This window comes from Rhinoderma darwinii, chromosome 2 (genome assembly GCF_050947455.1).
Source record: "Rhinoderma darwinii isolate aRhiDar2 chromosome 2, aRhiDar2.hap1, whole genome shotgun sequence".
Lineage (NCBI taxonomy): Eukaryota > Metazoa > Chordata > Amphibia > Anura > Rhinodermatidae > Rhinoderma > Rhinoderma darwinii.
In genome coordinates, this window is record NC_134688.1 from 49,418,832 (window position 1) to 49,437,045 (window position 18,214).

General features: G+C 40.6%; 1 protein-coding gene across 6 annotated transcripts in view; it reads right to left on the bottom strand.

Annotated features, from left to right (window-relative positions):
- Window positions 1-18,214, bottom strand: part of SGCG (sarcoglycan gamma) — a 279,818-nt gene that overhangs the window by 66,700 nt on the left and 194,904 nt on the right. For all 6 annotated transcript variants that reach the window (XM_075850001.1, XM_075850000.1, XM_075850004.1 and 3 more), the window contains exon 4: window positions 5,884-5,971. In XM_075850001.1, the coding sequence (XP_075706116.1) occupies window positions 5,884-5,971 (88 nt within the window). The remainder of the gene's footprint in view (window positions 1-5,883; window positions 5,972-18,214) is intronic.

An 18,214-nucleotide genomic window follows, 5' to 3' on the forward strand; every position in this document is an offset into this window, starting at 1 on the left:
TGCGGTCAAAATGCTCACTATACCCCTAGAAATATTCCTTGAGGGGTGTAGTTTCCAAAATATGGTCACTTTTGGGGGATTTCCACTGTTTTGGTTCCTCCGGGGCGTTGCAAACCCTACATGGCACTGAAAACCAATCCAGCAAAATCTGCGCTCCAAAATCCAAAAGGCGCTCCTTCCCTCCTGAGCCCTGCTGTGGGTCCAAACATCAGTTTATGACCACATATGGGGTATTGCCATAATCAGTAGAAATTGCTTTACAAATGTTGGGGTGTTTTTTCTCCTTTATTCCTTATAAAAATGAAAAAAATCTATGTTTCCACAGAAAAATAGGTGATTTTCATCTTCACAGACTAATTCCACTAAATTCTGCAAAAAAACTGTGGGGTCAAAATGCAAGGTATACCCCTAGAAAAATGCCTTGAAGGGTGTAGCTTCCAAAATGGGGTCACTATTGGGGAGTTTCGACTGTTTAGGTACCACAAGTCCTCTTCAAACCTGACATGGTGCCTAAAATATATTCCTAAAAAAAGGTGGCCCCAAAATCCACTAGGCGCTCCTTTGCTTCTGAGGTGTTTCAGTCCATTAGGACACTAGGGCCACATGTGAGATATTTCTAAAATCTGCAGAATCTGGGCAATAAATATTGAGTTTCGCTTCTCTGGTAAAACCTTCTGTGTTACAGATTTTTTTTTATTACAAATGAATTTCGGCAAAAAAAAATGAAATTTGTAAATTTCACCTCTACTGTAATGACTGGGTAGGGAGACAGACAGGGAGACAGCCCAAATCTACCCGCCACTCAGTCCCTGCCTACTTGCACGGCCCGTCCTAGGCGACGGCGTACAACTGGGCGACGGTCCCTACGCTCAATAAGTGAACGACAGACAAACAGACAAGGGTACAAAGAAGCTAAGGGAAATGGGACAGTTGCCCACGGCAACACCGTGAGCAACAAGAGTAGTGAACGAGCAAGTCAAACCAGGAGTGTACGAGGTACCAAACGCAGAGCAGGAGAGTAGTCAGTAAGCCAGGGTCAATTTGAAGCAGAAGTCAATAGTACTAGCAGGAGCAGCAGAGCCAGGAAACCAGACAGAATCACAGGCAAAGGAAGAGCAGGAAATGAAGTTATAAATAGACCGAGGGCGGGAGCTAGCTCCGTCTGACCAGGCTGTGATAGGATCTCCCACTCCTCAGCCTACCGGCCTGAGTAGTAGCAGATCGAGTCGCTCTATCAGACCTAGGAGCAGATGCAGACTGATTAACCACGGGCGTCGACACAGAAGCTGTGTCTGGCAGATCCTTTACATCTACTTTGCCTTAATTCCTGTGAAACGCCTAAAGGGATAAAATACTTTCTGAATGTGGTTTTGAATGCCTTGAGGGGTACAGTTTTCAAAATGGGGTGATTTATGGGGACTTTCTAATATAGAAGGCCCTCAAAGCCACTTCAGAACTGAACTGGTTCCTGAAAAAATGGCTTATTGAAATTTTCTGGAAAATATGAGAAATTGCTGCTAAAGTTCTAAGCCTTGTAACGTCCTAGAAAAATATAAGTACGTAAAAAAAATTATGCAAACATAAAGTAGACATATGGGGGATGTTGACTAGTAACTATTTTGTGTGTTATTACTATTTGTTTTACAAGCAAATACATTTAAATTTAGAAAAATTCACATTTTTCCAAATTTTTGCTAAAATTTGACGTTTTTCACAAATAAATATTGAACTTATCGACCACATTTTTTCACTAACATAAAGTACAATATGTCACTAGAAAACAATCTCAGAATGGCTTGGATAGGCAAAAGCATTCCGGAGTTATTACCACATAAAATGACACATGTCTGATTTGAAAAAATGATCTGTGTCCACAAGGCCAAAACAGGCTGTGTCCTAAAGGGGTTAAAATTAGGGCTGTAGATATACGCCCTACGTAGCTACACAGGGCATCAGCAGATAGGACATATATCTACAGATTGAAGTCGGAAAGGAATTAAAAAGTTTACCCAAAAGTATGTTTTACATGAGTTTATCTAACATTTATTCTAATGAAGCACAGCATACAACGGTAAACTTACAGTACCATGGAGGCAGAACATGCGTCTGCTACGGTAGAGATGGGGCGCAGCCTTGACTGGTCTCATTCTTTTTTGTTACTGGTTGGTGAGAACTTTGGACTCCCTTCGCCAGTGGGGAATTGACATAAGGTCATGGAAAGGAGCATAGAAGGGAAAATAAACCCCAGGACCTTCTGTTCTAGATGGCAAAACCCAGCACCGTAATGAGGGGCCCATTTTGATCTTTGCAATGAAGTCCCATCTCTTCTATGTAAGCCACTGAACATTATAACTGATCTTCTTCCACCCAAAAGAGAAAATGTAATTGTAAAATCCTCCTAGTGGTGTCAAGGACTATCTCCTGCTTGCTTCTAGAAGCTTTTTTCCCTGTACTTAAATACAACTGCCATATGACTGCAGACTAATTGTAGGAGGAGGTGACCTATTATTTTGTGAGTTTGGAAATCACTATTTAATGCTTAGTTTAGACGTGACAACCTCTATGTTATATGAAAGGCATTTAGCTAATGCCTTTTTGAAGTCACGAAGAACTGAACTCAATTATTACCTTTCAAAAACATTTGGGCATAAGGAGCTCGTGTTGTACTGCTACGGAAACTGAAAAGACATTAATATATGTATAACTATGCCAATGCCTTTTAGAAGCCCCATTTACACATTGCAGAAAAAAGGATAACCCAAATCATGCGTTTACTGGTTGTGCTACAGGGTTAGTGTTGCCTGCTGTCGCCTGTGGCACAGTTAACAACAACCCACAAATGTTGCTGTTTATCATGTGTCACATAAACTTTGATGTTTCCTGTGGACAGAGAACGTATTGCACAGGTTTAAACAGCCCATGACGACCATAAAAACAGATTGAGCCAATGTAAGCTTGGCAGTGCCCAATGGGCCATATTGTAACAATATCGGTTGTCTCTATAGCATTCATGTCCTAGGTCTGAACTAGAATCAATGATTTTCTATTTACTCTTAAAATTATCATGATACATACTATAATGTGGTACGAGTGTATTCTATTCTGTTAGACTATTAGGGACAATTCCACCGTTACTTTTTGCGTTTCAAATTTAGACTGTTCACCGTGCGTCATAAATAACTTGCTACTTTTATTCTATGGGTCGCACGATTAAAGCAATACCAAATATGTTCAGTTTTTTTTATGTTTTACTACTTTTGCACAATAATAACACATTTAATTTTTTAACTTTTTATTTCTGTCATTGATGTAGCCGTATGTTGTCTTATTTTTTTGGGCACAAATCATATTTTTTAGAACCATTTTGTGCTACATATAGATCATTGATTCCTTTTTTTTCTGGGAGGGGGTAATTGAAAATAAGCCTATTCCGCCGTTAGTTTTTGTCCTTTTTAATTGTCGTTCATTGCGGCTTAAATAACGTGTCAACTTTATTATTCGGGTCATTATGATTGTGGCAAAACCTGTATGTGTATTTTTTTATTAATACTTTTTTTATTAATACTTACTTAATACTACTATTAAAGCCACTTTTTATGCAAACAAAAATGGGTTTATTCTTTGTTACTTTTTATTTTTTATAAACTTTATTGAATTATTTTTTTAGTCCTACTAGGGGAGTTCACAATGCGATCTTTTGATCACTTAAATGATGCTTCGGTATCCCCAGTATACCAAAGCATTATTGACTGCCAGTATTAAACTGACAGGCCGTTTATCAGGCTGTGCCTATTGCGAGATCTCGCGGCTTTGACTAAAAAAGCGAAGTCTAAAACATTTATATAGCAGTTATCAGTGTATACTTAACCATATAGCGATAACTGTTACATAAATGCTCTAGGCAGCGCTCTTTTAGTTAGAGCGGCGGGATCTTTTGATAACTAGTGACATCTCACGGTTCTGACATTGTATGCTGCTGTGGGAGTTTATGGGAGCACTGTTGGGCATGCTGCGAGCACCACTAGCCATGCCAGTAGCCCTTTGCCCTTTGTCCGGAAGTTCAGACCCAACTCTTGTGGGGAAGTTGGGTCATTTGCATAAGGTCCTTGCGACATATAAAGCACTTTAAAAAAAAAAAAAAAAGCAGTTATAGTTAGAATATATACGGTATTGATTTTTATTCTAACTATATATATATATATATATATATATATATATATATATATATATATATATATATATATATATAAATATATAAGATGTATTTATTTTTTGTGTGGATTACAGTTTTTGAAATATGAGAGATAGGGTGATAGGTACTTTTTAAGAAACAGAAAAAAAATGTTTTATTTTCCACCCGACTCAGCAGCAGATAAGGCCTAGATGTGGAATGTCAGGGGCTGCAGATAAATATACAAAAAAACAAAAAACTACCAGGAAAATTAGACTTTAGTTGAATGACAACCCAAGTGTTCACTTCCCCTGCAGTGCCCCCATAGGTAAAATTAAACATTACACAGTTCTGATTAAAATTTATTCAAAGATGTGCTTGGTCCTTCAGAGCGAAAAATCACTCTTTGTTGCTGCTCTCCCCTCTGGCTAATAGATGAGGGTCCACAACGGGGGACCACCCTCTATTAAAGGGAATGTATCACCTATACTATTTTTTACTAATTAAAACATGATACTGATACATAATATTTTTTTCTAATCTGTTTTATTTAAAATGTAGATTTTTTTAAATAAAATTTTCTGTACATGATTATGGGGGCAGCTATCCTGTCTGAGCGGCTGTTTAAAGCATTTAGAGATACACTATACAGCAGTCACACAGACCATAGGAAACAAAAGTCTGAAGCTGACCCATTGACTTCTATGGGAGAGTTTTTTAGGCATGCTCTGTGACCTGTGCAGAAGTCATTGTGCAGGGAGGTGGAGGAGAGGAGCTGTGGTCATCACCTATTGTCAATGATGGATCCTGTATTATGTATATAGAGGTGTTACCAGTGATTGTAATCCTGCCTGTGATGATAATGAGATGGCTGCTTAGAAGTGATCTCTAAAGAACAGGAAGTGTCAGTCTATTCTGAGGCTCAGTGGCTAGGGTGAAAACTGCACGATTTCAAGTTTTGTTTTTTTTTTTAATATAGATAATGAAATGGAAAATTAGAAAAAAACATCAAATATTTTTTAGAAAATATATTTAACAGAAATCTTTATTTAAACAGGTACTTTTCTGACAATACATTCCCTTTAACTTAGAATTCCCTAATAGGGTATTTGAAAATGGGATCTCTACACCTGACAACCCTTTTAAAATAAGCCATAATTTTATATTGTAATAAATACGAGTCCACAGAATGCTCACAAGTTAATTTTTTTACTTACATCCGTAGTCTTTTTGTGTTTAATGCTCTCCTAATGTTTCCTGTACATCATCTGTCCAATATTTCTCATTTATAGCAGCACAATTGAGTATACTTTCATCTTATAATGATCTACAGTAAATATATGACTAATACATAGTCATTTGGAGAGTATGCAAGTTTTTGCTGTTTAATCAATCCTAGACTTCTATCTAAATATATGGAACATTACCCTGAAATATGCTGTCAAGGAATATGTTGTTTTATTGAGATATTTGGTTCCTAATTATTTTGTACAGTAAGCATATTCTTTCCAGAGACATAGTCTACTTATAATTATCATCCTGAGGCCATCACTAATGTTGGGGTTGTACAGAAACATTAATAGTGATTTTTTTCTCACTCGGAGTGTTGCAGCAACAAAATTGCACGCTGCTGCTGCTACATCACAATGCAACTTTTTTTCAGATTTGCTTCACAAGGATCAATGTGATTTAACCCCCCAATGTTGACTTACCCACTGTCAATCTGCCCGTGATCTGCCCCTCGGAGTTTCTTGCATTTACTGTCACATTTTGAGAAGAATGCAAATGCAGAGAATTGTCCTGTGGGAAAAGAGACATATATGAAACCCAATAAAGTATATCATGTAAAAAAAATATACCTTCGACTTCGAGACTTTATACAGAAAAGTGCTAAACTCTGCATAAGTCGGTACCAGTCAAGCACAGGCAATGATACGCATTACATGTAATATACAAAATTAGAGTTTATGCCCATTGCCATATTAGGGTGGATTCACAAGGATTTAGCCGCAGCGAATCTGCTGCAAAATCTGCATATTTTACATGTGAATTTCGATGCGGATTCGCCAAAGAATACTGTGGATTTTACCCTTTTCAATGCAAAGGGTGCAATCCGCAGAAATGTTACAGGGATCTGTAATATGGTACCCATATAATTATATGGGCTCATACTCTGTGTGCCTCTAAGTTTATGTGGCAGCACATTGAGGTTTTTTCCTCACTGATTGACACAGAATCCTCGAGAAAAAAAAAGTTGGTAGTACGCGCCATTGCATACCGTATTACTGAGATATTCTCTCCAACAAACCTTGATTCTATGAGTGAGTACTGGGCCTCATTGAGGTTTCATAAGGAAAATCAAATTGTGCCTACAGGTTTGTAATATTGACCCGTAGGGACTTTGTGTGCCGTCATCTGTTTGGAGAGCTTTGCCATGTGCATGAGCCCTAAGATTTGTTATGGTCACATAAGCATGTTTTTTCTTTTTTTTTTTTTTTAATTCTGTTTAATTTTTCCTAAACTTTTCTAATTTGGCCCTATTAGTAGGCTTTGTGCAAATGGCCATATTATGTCTCCCTGACGAAGCCATATATTTAGTGCCAAGGACGGGATCAGGATAACCTTTGTTCTTTTCTGATCTCCCAGGACGGGATCCATCCTGCACAGAGCCATAATACTGCCATGAGCACAGAGCCTTATAGTTACAGGGTCTCCATCAAGTGATCACTCTCCATTGAAATGTATGGGAATTATGAAAAGATTTGAGGACATTGATAGTGACTGTGTACATCACTGTGGAGTGAAGCCCCATGCACACGACCGTATTTTCAACTTAATTAACATATTTCCGTAATTACGGAAGCGCCCATAGACTTCTAGCGGAGTCCATGCCGTAATTACGGACAAAAAAGGGACAGGTTCTATAATTTCTACGGCACAGACACCCATCCGTAAAAATACGCAAAGGTGTCTGTAGCTTATAGATATGAATGGGTCCGTAATTATTGTCCATAATTACGGATGAATTGTCTGGAAGTCTTTTATGTAAGATCTATTTTAAAGTGTTTTCTCCACTTAAGAAATGGATGGCATATCTCTAGGACATACTAGGAAGGTTTGATCGGTGGGGTTCAGCTGTGACGCCCGCAGATCACTAGAACAGCAGGGGTAACAGCTTAGTGATATGCCATCAATGGGAAAACCCCTATAAATATTGATTTAGAACTAACCTCTGAAATAACCGGGAATTCTGGAGAATTTTGTGAAGAGCGAAAGTGACCATGTATTAGACATCATTTACACGAGCATAATATACGCGCGTGCGACGCGCGTGCTTTTCACGCGTGTCATACGCACCTAAATTAGTCTATGGGGCAGTGCAGACAGTCCGTGAGTTTTGCGCAGCGTGAGTCCGCAGCGTAAAACTCGCGACATGTTCTATATTTTGCCGTTTTTTGCGGATCACGCACCCATTGAATTTAATGGGTGCGTGAAAACCACGCATGCCGCACGGAAGCACTTCCGGGGGACGCGCGTGATTCGCGCAACAGCTGTCAAACTCTGAATGTAAACAGAAAAGCACCACGTGCTTTTCTGTTTACAAACATCCAAACGGAATGTCAAAATGATGGCGGCTGCGCGAAAATCACACAGCCGCGCATCATGCACTGTTGACACACGCAGCTGTTAAGTGCCTTTTGCGCACGCAAAACGCCACGTTTTTTGCGTGCGCAAAACGCACACGCTCGTATAAATCAGGCCTTACACTGAGTAGTCATTATGTATTATTTCGTATGGGCTGTGGAGGTAACAGGTGCTGAATATCCACTAATCCGACTTTTGATGATGTGTAAAAGGGTTTTCTCACTTAAGAAAGACCTTTCATATTTTTTGACATGTCTGTGTTAGTAAATACTTATTTTGCCCATAAGCAAAATGGAACGAAAAACACGTGTCCATCAAGTTCAACCAAGGGATGTTTTGTTGGTTTCCTTTTTTTGGCAGACATTAATATTTTTGCTACATTTGTGTCTGAGATCAGAACATAAGGTTCACTGAAATAACAACTGAGTAAAAAGATATCTTTAATAGTAACTAGTTTAAAAACAGGGGTAGTACACCACTGTGACATAAGCCCCACCGTGAAAGTTAAAAAATGTATTAAACAAAGACACTGAGTTATTATGATACCTATATCTCTGTGTTTAAACGATATTGGTAGGAATCAGCATATACCCAGGGCACAACAGTAGTACAAACCCTAATTGAAGCATAGGTGTCCGACAGACTCGGAACTCCTAACGCTGGGTGTAACACAATATAATTGTCCCCAATGCACACATTCCATAGACATAAAACGACCCTACGCGTTTCAGATACTCATCCTCAGGGGTCCGTATCTTGGTAACTCTGGCCTCATCACCAGCGATATTAGTATTCAACAGCGGATATTCCGCTGTGCGTCACGGGAAGATGCACGTATTGATGTCAACGGCATACTTCATTGCAGGCGCTAGGTTACTATAAACGCTAAACTCCACCCATCGTTTTCGGCGGCAACACATGAATTGACCAATCACAGCACCCTCTCGATTCGTGACACCTGCCCATGTGACCCCCCGCCGTCAGCTGACAGCCAGGGGTCATCATCGGCCGCATCATACCGAACGCGCAGGCGCAGTGGAAGCCAAGGACGTATCGCCCGGACTGCCAACCACGAGGAGGTAAGCGCTAAAAGATGATGTGTTATAAGTATATCTTGCGGGACAGTATAACACCGCAAGTAGGCAATCTCACAAAGCAACTCAAGAGTAAATAAACACATATGAGGTGGACGAAGTTGCTGAAGTCCCTATTCCTTAGAAAAACTGACAAAACGATCTCTTTATGTGTTGGCTAATCAGTATAGCCATCTCAAATAAGTAATGCAAAATGCAGATAAACACTCACCCACCCCAAGGTAAACCACCTATAGGGGGATGGTATCACACATTTAGATAAAACATGTATAATTAGTCTGCTCATTTAAACCTGCTGGTTGTATACATTCCAGTCTATGGATCCATTGCGCTTCCTTCCGTAAAATCAGGTTGTCCCAGTCCCCTCCTCTTTTGGGGGGTCTGACAAGTTCAATTGCTTGAAACTTTAACACTGCTGCCTGGCCTTGGTGTTTCGCATGCACGTGCTTAGATATTGGGGTGTCCCTACCATGGATGATATCTCCAACATGCTCCCTAATACGACGACGAAATTGTCGTGCTGTTTTACCCACATAATTTAGGGGGCATGGGCATGTGATTAGGTAAACTACTCCCGCTGTCTTGCAATTGACATAATCCCGAATATTGTATTCTCTCTGTGTGACAACACTGGTAAAACTATTCCCTTTAAGAATGAAATCACAGGCTTTACAGCTACCACATCTGAAAGTACCTGGTATTCGTCTATCCAGCCATGTACCCCTAGGTGAAATGGGGTCGAAACAGCTGTGCATGACTCTGTCCCTTATATTTTTCCCTCTCCGATACGTGACAGATGGCCTCTGTGTGATCTGATCTACCAAATCTATATCAGAACTGAGAATACGCCAATACCTATTCAGTATCTGCATAATGTCATTTTGTTTTGAGTCATAGGTGCCTATGAGTCTGGTAACTTGTTCTTCTTTCCGTTTTTTAGGGACCAGGAGACATTGCCTATCTGCATCCCTTGCTCCCTCATAGGCCTTCCTAATAACACTCTCGGGGAAGCCTCTATCCTTCAATCTTGTTTTGAGTTCCTGGGCCTGGCACTCAAAATCACCCATAGAGCTACAATTCCTGCGTACTCTCATGAATTGGCCTTTCGGAATGCCACGTTTGAGGGAATAGGGATGACAGCTATTCCATTGCAAAAAACTATTAGTTGCTGTTTCTTTCCTATGTACCTTAGTGCGGATTGTACCTCCTTCCGTTTTTGTGATTTTCAAGTCTAAAAAAGACAGTTCAAACTCACTGATCTCACATGTAAACCTAAGTCCTACATCATTTTTGTTGAGGGCTGCTACGAACCTATGGAACTCATCTGCTGTAGAGTTCCAGAGAATCAGCACGTCATCAATATATCTAATCCATAATCCAACGGATGAAGTCCAATTGACAAATTTGTCCCCAAAAACAATTGTCTCCTCCCACCAGCCAAGAAATAAATTTGCATAGGTGGGAGCAGCAGGACTCCCCATTGCAGTACCACATTGCTGATGAAAGATCTTATCTTCAAAAATAAATATGTTTTTTTCAAGAACAAACTGTAATAACTGCAAAACAAATTGGTTATGGGCAGCAAACTGTGTACCTCTTGATCCCAAATAATACTCGATCGCTTTATAACCACATTTGTGAGGTATGGATGAATACAACGCCTCAACATCCAGACTAGCCAGGATTGTATCTTTCTCCAGAGAAATACCATCAATCTGTTTCAAGACATCCATGGTGTCACGTACATATGATGTAAGACTTAAGACAAAAGGGCGCAACACCTGATCAACATAAGTACTCACATTTTGAGTTAAATTATTAATGCCTGAAACAATGGGTCTGCCACGTAAGGGAGGATACCCTTTGTGGATTTTGGGCAGGCTATAGAAACACGCCATAACAGGAAATTGTGGGTATAGGAACCCAAACTCTCCTGCACTAATCAAGGATCTGCTCTTTGCATCACTCAGAATGCTCAGCAACTCCTTCTTGAATAGTGCTGTGGGGTTATCCTTTAAAATGGTGTAACAGTTATGGTTAAACAATATGTCCTCACACATTTTTTTATAATCATCCCTACTCATGATCACAATGTTCCCACCTTTATCAGATGCTTTTAAAACGATGTTCTGTTTTTTCTCTAGAGTGGTCAGAGCTAGTCGTTCGGACCAAGACAAGTTGTTATCCATGCCCCTACTGTCCTGACTAAGATTTTTGATCTCATCTCCCACCATATCCACAAATAAATCCACATTGGTAAAATCTCCTATAGGTGGCAGCTTTCTACTCTTCATTTTTAGGTTGGTAAAGGGACCTAGACCTGGAGTTCTTCCAGATTCCTCTAATAGCCCCTCCAAGGCTGCAAGGCCTTCCATATCAGACTCTTCCAACCCTAGTTCCATACATTTTTTCCTATTGTGGTGTTTGAAAAATTTGATCCATTTGAGTTTACGAGCAAATAAATTAAGATCTTTTATCCACGAGAAAGAGTCAAATTTAACTGTGGGGACAAAGGAAAGTCCCTTTTCTAATAATGTGTTCTCTGATGCACTCAATTTGTATTCAGATAGGTTAATAATTTGTAGCCTATCCATATTTTTTCCCTTCACTAATCCTTTTGTCCCCTCAGCATATAGCGGGAAATGGGAGGATTGTTGGCTAAAAAATTGTTGCCACTATTAGAAGAGGCTCTACCACGGCCCCTATTTCTACCTCTAGCTCCTCCCCTAAATTTTTGTTTCCCACCGCTACCACCGAAAAATGGGCCCACTCTTTCAGAGTCTGTGGTTTCACTCTCTGATGTGGAAGGGTCAGATTCCCTCGGCCCCCTATTAGTCTGTTGATATTGTTGTTGTTGTGTATGGACAAAATCATACGCTTTTTTCTCCCTAAATTCCTGTAGGTCTCTCTGGAATTGGAAGTGTTTACGTTCCTTTAGATGATTGGTGAACCTCTCTAAAGTTTGTTGGAGGATTTTATCCCGTTTATCAAAACCAGGGGTATCCACCAAGGACTTGGCTGCCTCAATCTCTTTTTTAAGCTCAGCACTAATAGAGTCGAACTGAATTTTTTCTTCCTCTACCAAAATCTGCATCAGCCTAAGTGAACTCCCTGTAATCTCCTGTTCCCACCTTTCTTTTATATTAGCAGTTTTTAATCTTAATGCTGGGACAATGGGGACCCTGAGGCCTCTGGGAACTATCTTGTTCTTTAAATAGTTTTCCAGACTCTGGATCTCCCACCAACTTCTAGTATAATCTTTATGCAATCTATTAAGGTTTTTAAAGGTAGATTTAAGAGACGCACCCTGAACTGTATACACCAGTTCACATTCAGAAAAAACGCTTTTAGCCTCACTCATCCACCCTTCTGTGTTTAAATCTGAGAGTGCAAAGGCTGCCATACCCAGATAAAACGAAATTATTACTGTATAAATCAAATATAGTTTCACTGTAGAGTTAGATAGAAATCTAATTGTGCTCCCACAATATAAAGAAATTTAATTATAAGGTTCACTGAAATAACAACTGAGTAAAAAGATATCTTTAATAGTAACTAGTTTAAAAACAGGGGTAGTACACCACTGTGACATAAGCCCCACCGTGAAAGTTAAAAAATGTATTAAACAAAGACACTGAGTTATTATGATACCTATATCTCTGTGTTTAAACGATATTGGTAGGAATCAGCATATACCCAGGGCACAACAGTAGTACAAACCCTAATTGAAGCATAGGTGTCCGACAGACTCGGAACTCCTAACGCTGGGTGTAACACAATATAATTGTCCCCAATGCACACATTCCATAGACATAAAACGACCCTACGCGTTTCAGATACTCATCCTCAGGGGTCCGTATCTTGGTAACTCTGGCCTCATCACCAGCGATATTAGTATTCAACAGCGGATATTCCGCTGTGCGTCACGGGAAGATGCACGTATCGATGTCAACGGCATACTTCATTGCAGGCGCTAGGTTACTATAAATGCTAAACTCCACCCATCGTTTTCGGCGGCAACACATGAATTGACCAATCACAGCACCCTCTCGATTCGTGACACCTGCCCATGTGACCCCCCGCCGTCAGCTGACAGCCAGGGGTCATCATCGGCCGCATCATACCGAACGCGCAGGCGCAGTGGAAGCCAAGGACGTATCGCCCGGACTGCCAACCACGAGGAGGTAAGCGCTAAAAGATGATGTGTTATAAGTATATCTTGCGGGACAGTATAACACCGCAAGTAGGCAATCTCACAAAGCAACTCAAGAGTAAATAAACACATATGAGGTGGACGAAGTTGCTGAAGTCCCTATTCCTTAGAAAAACTGACAAAACGATCTCTTTATGTGTTGGCTAATCAGTATAGCCATCTCAAATAAGTAATGCAAAATGCAGATAAACACTCACCCACCCCAAGGTAAACCACCTATAGGGGGATGGTATCACACATTTAGATAAAACATGTATAATTAGTCTGCTCATTTAAACCTGCTGGTTGTATACATTCCAGTCTATGGATCCATTGCGCTTCCTTCCGTAAAATCAGGTTGTCCCAGTCCCCTCCTCTTTTGGGGGGTCTGACAAGTTCAATTGCTTGAAACTTTAACACTGCTGCCTGGCCTTGGTGTTTCGCATGCACGTGCTTAGATATTGGGGTGTCCCTACCATGGATGATATCTCCAACATGCTCCCTAATACGACGACGAAATTGTCGTGCTGTTTTACCCACATAATTTAGGGGGCATGGGCATGTGATTAGGTAAACTACTCCCGCTGTCTTGCAATTGACATAATCCCGAATATTGTATTCTCTCTGTGTGACAACACTGGTAAAACTATTCCCTTTAAGAATGAAATCACAGGCTTTACAGCTACCACATCTGAAAGTACCTGGTATTCGTCTATCCAGCCATGTACCCCTAGGTGAAATGGGGTCGAAACAGCTGTGCATGACTCTGTCCCTTATATTTTTCCCTCTCCGATACGTGACAGATGGCCTCTGTGTGATCTGATCTACCAAATCTATATCAGAACTGAGAATACGCCAATACCTATTCAGTATCTGCATAATGTCATTTTGTTTTGAGTCATAGGTGCCTATGAGTCTGGTAACTTGTTCTTCTTTCCGTTTTTTAGGGACCAGGAGACATTGCCTATCTGCATCCCTTGCTCCCTCATAGGCCTTCCTAATAACACTCTCGGGGAAGCCTCTATCCTTCAATCTTGTTTTGAGTTCCTGGGCCTGGCACTCAAAATCACCCATAGAGCTACAATTCCTGCGTACTCTCATGAATTGGCCTTTCGGAATGCCACGTTTGAGGGAATAGGGATGACAGCTATTCCATTGCAAAAAACTATTAGTTGCTGTTTCTTTCCTATGTACCTTAGTGCGGATTGTACCTCCTTCCGTTTTTGTGATTTTCAAGTCTAAAAAAGACAGTTCAAACTCACTGATCTCACATGTAAACCTAAGTCCTACATCATTTTTGTTGAGGGCTGCTACGAACCTATGGAACTCATCTGCTGTAGAGTTCCAGAGAATCAGCACGTCATCAATATATCTAATCCATAATCCAACGGATGAAGTCCAATTGACAAATTTGTCCCCAAAAACAATTGTCTCCTCCCACCAGCCAAGAAATAAATTTGCATAGGTGGGAGCAGCAGGACTCCCCATTGCAGTACCACATTGCTGATGAAAGATCTTATCTTCAAAAATAAATATGTTTTTTTCAAGAACAAACTGTAATAACTGCAAAACAAATTGGTTATGGGCAGCAAACTGTGTACCTCTTGATCCCAAATAATACTCGATCGCTTTATAACCACATTTGTGAGGTATGGATGAATACAACGCCTCAACATCCAGACTAGCCAGGATTGTATCTTTCTCCAGAGAAATACCATCAATCTGTTTCAAGACATCCATGGTGTCACGTACATATGATGTAAGACTTAAGACAAAAGGGCGCAACACCTGATCAACATAAGTACTCACATTTTGAGTTAAATTATTAATGCCTGAAACAATGGGTCTGCCACGTAAGGGAGGATACCCTTTGTGGATTTTGGGCAGGCTATAGAAACACGCCATAACAGGAAATTGTGGGTATAGGAACCCAAACTCTCCTGCACTAATCAAGGATCTGCTCTTTGCATCACTCAGAATGCTCAGCAACTCCTTCTTGAATAGTGCTGTGGGGTTATCCTTTAAAATGGTGTAACAGTTATGGTTAAACAATATGTCCTCACACATTTTTTTATAATCATCCCTACTCATGATCACAATGTTCCCACCTTTATCAGATGCTTTTAAAACGATGTTCTGTTTTTTCTCTAGAGTGGTCAGAGCTAGTCGTTCGGACCAAGACAAGTTGTTATCCATGCCCCTACTGTCCTGACTAAGATTTTTGATCTCATCTCCCACCATATCCACAAATAAATCCACATTGGTAAAATCTCCTATAGGTGGCAGCTTTCTACTCTTCATTTTTAGGTTGGTAAAGGGACCTAGACCTGGAGTTCTTCCAGATTCCTCTAATAGCCCCTCCAAGGCTGCAAGGCCTTCCATATCAGACTCTTCCAACCCTAGTTCCATACATTTTTTCCTATTGTGGTGTTTGACAAATTTGATCCATTTGAGTTTACGAGCAAATAAATTAAGATCTTTTATCCACGAGAAAGAGTCAAATTTAACTGTGGGGACAAAGGAAAGTCCCTTTTCTAATAATGTGTTCTCTGATGCATTTATTTCTTGGCTGGTGGGAGGAGACAATTGTTTTTGGGGACAAATTTGTCAATTGGACTTCATCCGTTGGATTATGGATTAGATATATTGATGACGTGCTGATTCTCTGGAACTCTACAGCAGATGAGTTCCATAGGTTCGTAGCAGCCCTCAACAAAAATGATGTAGGACTTAGGTTTACATGTGAGATCAGTGAGTTTGAACTGTCTTTTTTAGACTTGAAAATCACAAAAACGGAAGGAGGTACAATCCGCACTAAGGTACATAGGAAAGAAACAGCAACTAATAGTTTTTTGCAATGGAATAGCTGTCATCCCTATTCCCTCAAACGTGGCATTCCGAAAGGCCAATTCATGAGAGTACGCAGGAATTGTAGCTCTATGGGTGATTTTGAGTGCCAGGCCCAGGAACTCAAAACAAGATTGAAGGATAGAGGCTTCCCCGAGAGTGTTATTAGGAAGGCCTATGAGGGAGCAAGGGATGCAGATAGGCAATGTCTCCTGGTCCCTAAAAAACGGAAAGAAGAACAAGTTACCAGACTCATAGGCACCTATGACTCAAAACAAAATGACATTATGCAGATACTGAATAGGTATTGGCGTATTCTCAGTTCTGATATAGATTTGGTAGATCAGATCACACAGAGGCCATCTGTCACGTATCGGAGAGGGAAAAATATAAGGGACAGAGTCATGCACAGCTGTTTCGACCCCATTTCACCTAGGGGTACATGGCTGGATAGACGAATACCAGGTACTTTCAGATGTGGTAGCTGTAAAGCCTGTGATTTCATTCTTAAAGGGAATAGTTTTACCAGTGTTGTCACACAGAGAGAATACAATATTCGGGATTATGTCAATTGCAAGACAGCGGGAGTAGTTTACCTAATCACATGCCCATGCCCCCTAAATTATGTGGGTAAAACAGCACGACAATTTCGTCGTCGTATTAGGGAGCATGTTGGAGATATCATCCATGGTAGGGACACCCCAATATCTAAGCACGTGCATGCGAAACACCAAGGCCAGGCAGCAGTGTTAAAGTTTCAAGCAATTGAACTTGTCAGACCCCCCAAAAGAGGAGGGGACTGGGACAACCTGATTTTACGGAAGGAAGCGCAATGGATCCATAGACTGGAATGTATACAACCAGCAGGTTTAAATGAGCAGACTAATTATACATGTTTTATCTAAATGTGTGATACCATCCCCCTATAGGTGGTTTACCTTGGGGTGGGTGAGTGTTTATCTGCATTTTGCATTACTTATTTGAGATGGCTATACTGATTAGCCAACACATAAAGAGATCGTTTTGTCAGTTTTTCTAAGGAATAGGGACTTCAGCAACTTCGTCCACCTCATATGTGTTTATTTACTCTTGAGTTGCTTTGTGAGATTGCCTACTTGCGGTGTTATACTGTCCCGCAAGATATACTTATAACACATCATCTTTTAGCGCTTACCTCCTCGTGGTTGGCAGTCCGGGCGATACGTCCTTGGCTTCCACTGCGCCTGCGCGTTCGGTATGATGCGGCCGATGATGACCCCTGGCTGTCAGCTGACGGCGGGGGGTCACATGGGCAGGTGTCACGAATCGAGAGGGTGCTGTGATTGGTCAATTCATGTGTTGCCGCCGAAAACGATGGGTGGAGTTTAGCGTTTATAGTAACCTAGCGCCTGCAATGAAGTATGCCGTTGACATCGATACGTGCATCTTCCCGTGACGCACAGCGGAATATCCGCTGTTGAATACTAATATCGCTGGTGATGAGGCCAGAGTTACCAAGATACGGACCCCTGAGGATGAGTATCTGAAACGCGTAGGGTCGTTTTATGTCTATGGAATGTGTGCATTGGGGACAATTATATTGTGTTACACCCAGCGTTAGGAGTTCCGAGTCTGTCGGACACCTATGCTTCAATTAGGGTTTGTACTACTGTTGTGCCCTGGGTATATGCTGATTCCTACCAATATCGTTTAAACACAGAGATATAGGTATCATAATAACTCAGTGTCTTTGTTTAATACATTTTTTAACTTTCACGGTGGGGCTTATGTCACAGTGGTGTACTACCCCTGTTTTTAAACTAGTTACTATTAAAGATATCTTTTTACTCAGTTGTTATTTCAGTGAACCTTATAATTAAATTTCTTTATATTGTGGGAGCACAATTAGATTTCTATCTAACTCTACAGTGAAACTATATTTGATTTATACAGTAATAATTTCGTTTTATCTGGGTATGGCAGCCTTTGCACTCTCAGATTTAAACACAGAAGGGTGGATGAGTGAGGCTAAAAGCGTTTTTTCTGAATGTGAACTGGTGTATACAGTTCAGGGTGCGTCTCTTAAATCTACCTTTAAAAACCTTAATAGATTGCATAAAGATTATACTAGAAGTTGGTGGGAGATCCAGAGTCTGGAAAACTATTTAAAGAACAAGATAGTTCCCAGAGGCCTCAGGGTCCCCATTGTCCCAGCATTAAGATTAAAAACTGCTAATATAAAAGAAAGGTGGGAACAGGAGATTACAGGGAGTTCACTTAGGCTGA